Raw genomic sequence first — 10,514 nt, forward strand, 5'->3', positions numbered from 1 at the left:
CTACAAGCTGTCTAAGGATGGTACTATAGAACGCCACCTCAAGGTAGGCCTAGTGGCGCCATCTCTTGGTCAGGCCGGAAACTTATCAATCCACCCTCGTATTTTTAGTCTAAAAATTCCAAACAACATTTTTATCAGAAAAATGTCAAGCTTCCGCTTAAAAATATTTAAAAAAAAATAAACACTGCCCGAAGAGTAGAAAATGTTAAATAAACATTTTAAATAGCAATATGTTTATAAAAATTAAAAAACTAAAAACAATACATTTCACAGAATGAAAGAGCATGAAAACCCCATCCGTAATCACTAATAGAAAATTCAATTCTCATTTGTAGAAAGGAAGTTATGACCATTTGAAAATACCCGCTTTGCCCGGGGGATGCAAATTTCACCCCCTTTAGTTCGAGGAGGGATGGTAGTAAAAGTATATAAATTGGTGGGTATACTACTATCATATAGGCGAACAAAGTCTGAAAATTTTAAGGCAATCCGAAGACATGACTTTTAAAGTTGAGGCAGTTCAGGAATAATGTTCCATATTCAAGTTCGACATATTCAGCTCTTTACAACATGTTTACCTACATAGGACTCAATAAAAAATACATGCTTTTCGCAAAATAAACGATTGCCGACGATTGAAGACCTTACAGTACGAAACTCGCATGCACGCACATGTACCATACGCTATTTTTGCAACAACCAGGCGAGAAAAATATTTAGATCTTTTTTGCACATTTCCACCTAATTCTCGATCCCGTATGATGGTTTTCTGTCCAATTCGCATATATTTTTCTAAAAGAAGTTTTAAGAATAATTTTATTTTTTGCGTGTACAAAGTTACACGGGATTCAAACCGAATCAATGGGCATCTTTGGATATTTGTCAATTATTTCGATAAATTTTAAATAACTTGTATAAAAACTAAACTCAACCTAAAAAAATATCAAAAAATAATGAGGCTTCGAGGACATAATATCAAAATGATGTGGTAATTATATTTGAAATAGAAAAAAACAAAAAGAAATTTTCGTTACGTTGCTTTTTGTTTCTTTCGACATAAAACTTTGAAGAAACGCAACTTTAATATTGTACAGCCGTAACTAAATTATTTTGTAGTAATTTTTCATACTTAGCATAATTTTCTGGTAAATTATATTAAATTTACAGAAATAATGGGCAAATATCAGAAAATTCTCCCTAATTTCGTTAGAATCCCTGAAAATGGCTTATTTCTAAAGTTCGCAATTGCGTATATTTTATCAATTCACAAAACAGGTATGTGCCAAAGTGCGCATGTGCTTCTAATATTCTTGCAGTCTGCTGCATTGTAGCACTTAGCATATCATTCAGAGCCATGGAAGTTCTCACTTTCGAAGTAGGTGAAGTAAAAAAGCTATTTAATTATTTGATTCTTCGTAAAAAAACTTAAATAGTTCAAAGTGAATGAAGTAGATTCGACAACTTTAAGTTTTGATTCGAGCTCAAAACTTCTTAACAAATAGAAACGTATTGTTATTTCTTGCACAAAGAGATACAAGTTAAAATAATTTTACCGGTTTGTCCATAGGCGAAGATGCACGCGTTGTAACCCTGAAATGCATTATCCAAAATATCTCGACCTAATGCATCGAATACGACCTCTTGACTTGCAAACTTTTCCATACTTGGATCCAACGAGTAAAAGCAGTGATCGAATGCGAATGTCTTAGGCTTGTTTCTGGAACAGAAGAAAAACAATTTTTTACATAAATCTCAAATTATTTGTTTGCATTACCCAAGTATGTATTGACAAGTATCTATTGTATGTATTGACAACGGTAACTATTCGTTATTTATGTAACTTAACGCTAAAAATAGGTCAAACTTTATAAAATTGGAGACGTCACAACTCACGACATAAGGGTTGTACTAAAATTACGTAACGTTTTTTCCTGAAATTTCAACGACGTATCACCCTTTGTTAGAATATATAAGATTTCAGTCTACTCTCACCCTATCTTACATAATTTTTCCAAACAGAACTTTTTCTCGAATTAATTAACTGAATATTCATATTAGGGTAATTTGTACAATATTTGGCCAACCCATTGCATGATTGGTTACCTCACTCGAATATCATTTGATTAGAAAATACTTACAAATAATACTACTGATAACTAGTGAATTTAATTATTACATATAAATAAGAGTAGTATTCTAATCTTCAAATTATGTACCTACATCAATAAATGAGTGGCCATTTAAGGGTCCACCAATGAAAAGGGCCTATAGCAGAATTCGCGCAGATAAGTATTGACTGTCAGGCTTTTTTCAAAACATAGCTAGAATCGGGAATCTGAAGGATGGCTTTTATAGAGAATTTCATGGCGCATCTTTTTCGTAAATAAATAATTGTTTTAGGAATTTTCCTTTTCGAGTTATTTAAAGAAAATGAAATTTTCCGCAAAAAAAATTTAGTCAATTTTCTGAGTTCTATTCGCCGAATTTTTGGCAGGTTAAAATTTTTTTAAACAAATTTTTATGCAACATTAATCACAAGTAATAATGTTACAGCTATATCAAGAAAGTATCATACAATTATTTTAGCTTGAATATACTAGATACTGGCGTAAGTACTAATAGCGTATTCGGGTAACTGCCCTCGCTCTGCGCCGGTGTAGTTTCATGTCTTACTCTGCTCCGGGACAATGTACATGGCGCTACTCCGAACCTACTCGGACGTGCTATGTGAAACACGAGCCTGGGCAAATTTTTCTGTATGCACTGCCCCTTGCATTGGCGCGGATTGCTGGATGATACGACTTTACAATTTTTTTTCAAAATATTTACCTAATGAATAAATAATTAATTAAATAATTAACAATAATGTATTAATTGAATTTAAATAATTAAATTATTTACCAAATTAATTTCGATTCACTTTAAATTATAAATTTAAATTTAGTTTAATAATAAACTAAAACATTAAATTATTATTATTAATAATTAATTAGTTGCAAAAATGTAACCAAAAATGAATCAGTTTGAACTATTGAACTAGAAAATGAATTATAATATATATGACAATTAAAATTAATTAGAATTAATTAATGTTTAATTCATCTCTGATTTAGGAAAACAGTGTTAACGCCTTTGTAAAAAGGAAAAGATTTTATTTTCAACTAACTGAAAACTTTATAGTGCCAAAAATGCAGTAGAAAAATCATTTACCAGACCCAGGAATCGCACTTTGAAATACAGCAAATTTCAAAAAATATTAGTCCGTGGCATTAAATGAAATTATCTTTATAATTTATAGTTTACAAATTTTTCTGAAAATGTAGAGGCTTTTTTTTAGCACGTACATAAAATAGAGAAAAGTCTGAAAGAACCAGGTGCTGAAATTAGAAGTACGGAAAATTTAGAAGATTTAGAAATAAATAATTTTTTTTTACTTGTAATTTTATAACTTTTATAGCCATTTGTGGAATTTTTAAGCACAGATATAAAATAGCAAAAAATTCAAAGTAACTATTACACACTAAATTCCGAATTGTAAACATTTTCTGTAATTCCCATTTAGACTGCCGGCTGTTATAGATTTTTTTCTAGTGTATTTCTATGCCAAACAAGTTCATACATGCTCATGAAAATTTTTAGAGTTTTTAGTTTGTCGCTTGTGAGATAAATACATATTATCTGATGAAATACCAAAATAGAAAATTAAAAAACTCGACGAGTTTCCAGTTTTTATTCCTGGTTCTTGGCAATTTTTTCCCTAATGCATTTTGGCATTGGCGTTTTTGTAATGTAAACATTCTAAATTTAAAAATTAGCGTTTATTCGTAAATTAGTCTATAAAATAGCTTGCAAAATCGAACATAAACTAATCAAAATAAAAAATATTTTTCCGTAAACTGATATGAAGAGATAAGGGCAAGAGGTGAAACACGAGGTAGGAAAAGTGAGACAAATGTGGGAAGAATGGGATCAATTAAGGAAAGGAGAAAAAAAAGGTGTAGAATATATTGGAAAGTACAGTAAATAGGCAGATAGAGAATGAGGTTAGGAAAAGGGACATGAAACTGCTAGAAGAGAGAGTGAGCAAATTAGAACTCAGGAATGAGTCTAAGGTAAAACAGAGAGGAAGTATGGAAGAAGTGAGAGAGTGAGAGGTGGTCAAGCTTGATCATAATTAAAGGTAGCGTTTGATACTGATTGAGGTTGAAAGAAGAATGAAAGGGGAAGAGAGAGCGAAAAGGAAAAAGAACATATGGTAATAGTGAAGGGTTTGAAAGTGGACAGTGAAAGGGCAGAGTAAGAGATTAGGAAGGTGATGAGAGACATCGGCGCGTAAGTCAGAGTGGAAGGGATAAGAAGACTAGGCGGGAATAAAGAGGAAAAAGAATGTATGTTTTTATTGAACTTGAGAAGTGCGCAGGACAAATGTCAAGTTGAGGAGAAAAAGAAGTTGTTCAAAGGATGAAATGAAAGAATCGAAGAAGATCTGACGTTGCGGGAAAGGAGAAAAAAGTGGCTAATAGAACGAAAAGGGCAAAAAGGGGGATGCAAGGGTCACAAGGGGGTTTTAAAACGGCAAGAGGACCTGAATGAAAGGAATAAAGGAGATAAGCACAAAAAGAGCGACGTGCAAGTAGCGTTCTGGAACTTGTCAAGACTAAAAAAACAAGGACAAGGGATTTTGGGGAGAAGTGCAGAAATGGGATGTGATAATGATGAGTGAGACGTGGGTGGATGAGAGAGTGGAAATGCTTCAAAAGAATATTACCGAAAGCATATGAGTAGATGATGCCAGCAGCAAGCAAGGAGCACGTGAAAGGGAGATGAATGGGTGGCATAGTGCCAGGTGTAAGAAAGAAACTGGTGTCAGAGAAAGAAAAGAGAGAGTATATAGAAGAAAAGGATGGAACAATGGTTAGAAGAACAAAATTAGGAAAAGTTATTGTGGATGTAGTATGCGTGTACAGAAGATGAGAAGAGGAAGGATGGACAACAATAAGGAAATGGACAAAGGAGAAAGAGGAGAGACTGGTCCTAATAGGAGGGGATTTCAATTCATGGACCGGGGAACAAGAAGGAGAAGTATGGGATAGAGAAAAGGAGGTATTTATAAGAAAATCACAACAAAAGGAAAGGGATCGGGAGTATAGGAAGCTACTGGACACACTGGAAGAGGCGTAATGGTTCATTTTTAACGGCAATACAAAAGGTGATGAAGAAGGTGAATATACATACGCGGGTATAGATGACACCGTAATAGATTACATTCTGGCAGAAGAGGGAATAAGGAGGCTGATGGTTCGAATGGAAGTGGGAAAGGTGATAGGCTCAGAATACTTTCCGGTAATCGCGAAAATGAGATGTGGTGGCTCAAAGGGCAGTAGGGGGAAGAGGAAAAGTTGAGAGAATTTAGAGAAAAATAGAAAACGAGTAGATACGGGTTAGAGAAGAGGAAGGAGTTGACACACTGCTAGAAGAATTTAAAGGAGCGATAGATAAGGTAAGGGAAGAGGTGAGACCGAGAGAAAAAGAAGAGGGGTTTGGGAGAGGCCGGTGGGATGATGAATGCAGAGAAAGTAAATATATGATGAAGGAGAGTGAAAGCAAATGGAGGAAAGGGGAAATGGAAAAAGGAGACCTCAAGAGGAAAAAGAGGGAGCATGAAAGAATGATAATAAGGAGAAAAGACAGAAGGAGAAAGAAAGGTATATGGAAGAGGTAGAGAAAGCGGAAAAAGAAGAACGTGAATGGGAAGTGCTAAATAGGGAAAGAGGACGAAGGAAGGATATAAATGAAGAAATAGGAATGAATGAGTGGATGAAGCACTTCAAGGGGCTACTAGGAGGAGTGGAATATAGGGTGAAGAGAGAAGGAAGAAAAGTGTTCGATGGGGATGAGGAAATTGAAAACAAGATTAGTAGGGATGAGGTGTGGCCGGAGCAGTTGAAGACAGGGCTGGTAGTACTTTTGATTAGGAAAGGAAAAGGCAAAAAGGTGGAGGAATATAGAGGTATCACACTCATGTCCGTGAAATAGAAAATGTATGCGGAAGTGCTTAGAAGAAGGTTAGAAAAACAGGTGGAACAGAAGGGAAGTATATCAAACAACCAAACGGGTTTTAGAAAAGAGATGGGCACCATAGATAACGTCTACGTGCTCAACTATCCAGCGAATAGGAACCTAGGGCGGAAGAAAGGGAAGCTAGTCGTATTATTTGTAACTACAAAGCAGCATTTAACTCATTTAACAGGAGGATCTTATGGGTAGCCATGAAAGAGAGAGGAGTAGACGAAGGTTTAATAAAGAGGATGAAAGAAATATTTGTGGATACTAAAATAAGGGTGAAGATAGGAGATAAGAAAGGTGAGGAATTCTGGACAGGAAGGGGGCTCAGGCAAGGGTATCCTTTGAGCCCACTTCTATTTAGTATTCTTCTCGCAGATTTAGAGGAGAAGTTGAAGATGAAAGTGAAAGGAGGGACAAAATTATGAACGGGCAAACTGTATTCACTAACATATGCAGATGACGTAGTGCTATTAGCGGATGATGAAAAAGGTACGAATTTGTTGATGAGAGTTTTCGAAGAATATCTGAGAGAAAAGGGTTTAACATTAAATGAGAACAAGACCAAGATGGTATGGTTCAGCAATTAAGGGGGTAGATTAGAGTACGAATAGAAGGTAAATAGCGTGGCGGTAGAGTTGGTTGATGATTTTTGCCACTTAAAATTTTGGTTCGAAACGAGAGGAGGATGCGAGCTGCAGGTGAGAAAGAGATTGGAATGCGCGAGTAAAGTAATGGGACAAGTATGGGGTAAAGGAAAGAGAAGGTTCAAGAATGAATGCAAGATGAGTGTGAATGTTTGATGTATTAGTATGGCCATTGTTAAGCTATGGTGTGGAAATCTGGGGATGGAAAGAACACAAGAGAATTGAAAGTTTGCATGAGAGTTTTTTTAGATGGGTTTTGGAAGTGAGCTGGAGTTGCCCAGTTTATATACAGAGGGAAAAAATATGAAATGAGGCGTGAATGTGGTATACATGAGAGGGTACAGAGTAGGAGGAAATAAAGGAAGAGATGAAGGCAAGGCAAGGTGAGGAAAGATGAGTAAAAATCGCAAATTGAAGGTACAACATCTGGTATAGAATGGTTAAGGGGCAGTGGGACCAAAGTACCTGAAAAAGATTAAAAAGGAGAGCACATGGAATAATAGAGTAGTGAGATGCAGAATGGGAGAGGGTATAAGAGCATGCAGGTATTAGATGAATGAAGAAGAGAACGTTTGTAGAGTATGTAGGTATAAGCAGGAAACATGGTTGTATGTGTTAGAGTGGTGTAGAAGCTAGAAGATCTGAGAGAGAGAGACAGACAGACAGAGAGAGCTGGTTGCATAGGATAGTAGAAAAAGCCAAAAAATGAATCCGAAAGAAGCAGAGTTACGAAGTAGTGTTGCGAACTAGAGTTACAATTTGAAATTAATAATGATAAATGGAAATGGAAGCCCAGGGCAAAGTCGCAAGCGTTTAGAAACAGTAATAATAATTTAAGACTGTATGAAGCAAATAGTTTGTAAAATAGTATAAGGCTTGTTTGTAAGAATACTTGTAATGTTTATGTAAAGACTCTCAAATCCGTAAGAAGGGGAGGGTATAAACAAATAAAGAAGGTGTTTTTTTAAGTTACGATGTTCTTTAAAGGGATTATCGCAATTTCAAACATATCTGAAGCCTCAATTAGCAACGCTCTAATAGACTACTATAGTTGAGACATTTTTAATTTGTAGTATTCACAATATTAAATTAAGTTAATTTTTAAATTAGTAGCGTGTACATTTTATAAATTTCAAATTCTGTGCGTGTGAAAATGAATTTCTTTAAAATCTTTATATGGTAAAATTATTTTATTTCAAATTAAAAGGATCATTAGTTAAATCATTTTCAATCTATATACAATGTTCTTGGACGAATTCCTGCAAACGAATACGTTAAAAATTGAAGTCAAATCTCATTTTTAAAACGTCAAAAAAGGTAAAATTTGCAAAGTTTTCAATGGCTAGTTTAAAAGTCTTCAAAACTTATAAATTTAAATTCTAAGCTTCTAAAATTAGAGAAATATATAGACAATTTATGAATGAGCATTGCATACAAAGGGAATATAAGTACAATAGATGTTTACTTGGGGGATCGTCTTTTCCTCCACGGCTACTTGCGTACCCTTGCCCTTCCACTGTGCAACGACCTCACCCCTCACTGGATTCAAAGTTGCTCCAGACCCTCGATGGTACGTCCCCTGTGGATATAATCTATTTGCCTTCAAACCAATATCTATTCGTAATGGAAAAATATCATTATGGCCAAGAACTTCATTTGATTTCACAAAAGTCCAATCTAAGAAAGTATAAACACGACATATAAACTTTTTATGAATGAAAAATTATAAAATTTTCCTCTTTTAGTTTACTTTTAAGTTGAAGTAGATTTAATAATCAATTAAAGTTAAGAAACGTAGGTGTTTAAACAAGTTATTATATATATTATTATAAAAACATTTCAGTTTTGAAATGTTGTCACGGGCTTATGCTGCCCAACATGTCGAAGGCATTTTTGGTTAGAAATGGATTTTTATTTGATCTTTTTTGCACGGGACTGTCCTGGTATATATCATCAGTCACGGACGCATTTTTATAATGCAATCAAGTGATCTGATGAGAGCAGTCTGCCCAGACATATTGGACAAAGCCTGGTAACAACCAGGCTTTGTCCAATATGCCTGAGCAGACTGCTATTTTTATTATTATTAATAAAATACTGCTTAAATGCTTATTATTATTATTATTATTATTATTATTATAAAAAACATTTCAGTGTTGAAATGTTGTCACAGGCTTATACTGCCCAACATGTCGAAGGCATTTTTGGTTAGAGTTGGATTTTTTTTTATTTGACTTTTTTTATCCGTGACAAAGCTTGGTTTTTACCCCATCATTGACGGACTGGGTTGCAGTCATGTACACGATGGGGGGACCTACAGCTTAAGGTGGGTTCCGAACCACCAGAACCTCGGCAAAGATACATTGAAAAATTTCTAGAGGTACCGGCTCAGGGATCGAACCCCGGACCTCTGAGATGAAGTCCGAGTGTCTAACCAACTGAGCCACCGAGGCTTATTATTATTATTATTATTATTATTATTATTAATATTATTATTATTTGTAACAAGATTCTCTTAGAAGGATTCTAATAAGTTGCAGTTCTTTCTTAAATTTTCCACTTATGGTCCACTTTGAAGTTAGAGTGGATTCATGATTAATTCAAGGTATTAAAGTAAGTGTTGTAAGTAAGATGTAAATTTATTCTGAAAGAAGTGCTAGTTAATTCAACAGAATTCGTATACAAGTATTCGTTTGGAATAAGTATACACAAATCGTCGAATAGTGAACTGTACAAAAAGGATAGGTTTCTCTATCATTCATGTACCGAAAAGTAGTGTTGGAATTATAAATATTTTGCGGTGAAATTCCTTTTTTTAATTTTTCGAAAAAATGTTAAACCAAAAATATCTTAAAGATCTAACTTGTAGGAAAAAATAGAGTTCGGATTCAAATTCAGCACGCAAATATTAGTATTGAGACGACACGTCCCATTACAAATACTCATAGGCGTCTAAGTTTCATTTGGTTTACATGTTGTATTACTCGAAACTCGAAACCCCCGAACAGACTGGGGGAAATTATTGTGGGGTAAACTACCCCACAATCATTTGTAATTATACAAAAAATGTACAAACGGGCATGATTTTAACTAAAAAAATCTGGAAAAAATATATATTGCACGCGATAATAAAATAAAATTTCTGTGTTTTTGCATTTTCAGGAGAAATTTATTTATAAGGGATAATCGCCCTTAACTGCATTTTATTACATTTCTGCAAAATAAAGTAAGTTTCGCATGCAAAGTTTCGCAGTTATCGTGTGGCAGAAGACAGCGATTGAAATTGTAATTTTTGCATCAAGCAAGTAAAATTGCAATCAATGAATTAATTCAATTGTATTTCATCAAAAAAAGCCTTGAAATGTTTTAAAATAAATCACAAATTGTATCGTTTTACGAACAAGTTGCGGAACGGAAGACTTGAGACGCATGCTTTTGTTCATGTGTATCACCTTTCGCGTCCCGATATCAAGGGATCTGAGCTCGCTCTTCGTCCACGGAACAACTCCAAATGAATAGAGTACTACCAGGACGCCAAGCATGTTCGTTGCAGATACTTTGTTCCTCGCCAACAGTTCGAAAAACCAAATTTGCCGGATAAGACGTTTGTATCTGTTTCGGAGAGTATCCTTTATAGATGTTACATCGTGAATGTAGCTCTGTAGCACGCATAGGTATGTATAAGTGTCTCTAGCGCAAAGATGTCTTATAGCGCTTCTATCGACGAGCGAGTGACTTTGTACTTTCGATCTGCAGGTTTGCCGCAAAAGTACCCCTGGGAATCGTGAAGTGCTAGAGATAGAG

General features: G+C 34.8%; 1 protein-coding gene across 1 annotated transcript in view; it reads right to left on the reverse strand.

Annotated features, from left to right (window-relative positions):
* LOC117167957 (kinesin-like protein KIF13A) overlaps positions 1 to 10,514 on the reverse strand; it is a 576,826-nt gene that overhangs the window by 341,995 nt on the left and 224,317 nt on the right. The window contains exon 3 of the mRNA XM_033353225.1: positions 1,554 to 1,717. Within this exon, the coding sequence (XP_033209116.1) occupies positions 1,554 to 1,717 (164 nt within the window). The remainder of the gene's footprint in view (positions 1 to 1,553; positions 1,718 to 10,514) is intronic.

This window comes from Belonocnema kinseyi, chromosome 2, assembly GCF_010883055.1.
Source record: "Belonocnema kinseyi isolate 2016_QV_RU_SX_M_011 chromosome 2, B_treatae_v1, whole genome shotgun sequence".
Taxonomy (NCBI): Eukaryota; Metazoa; Arthropoda; class Insecta; order Hymenoptera; family Cynipidae; genus Belonocnema; species Belonocnema kinseyi.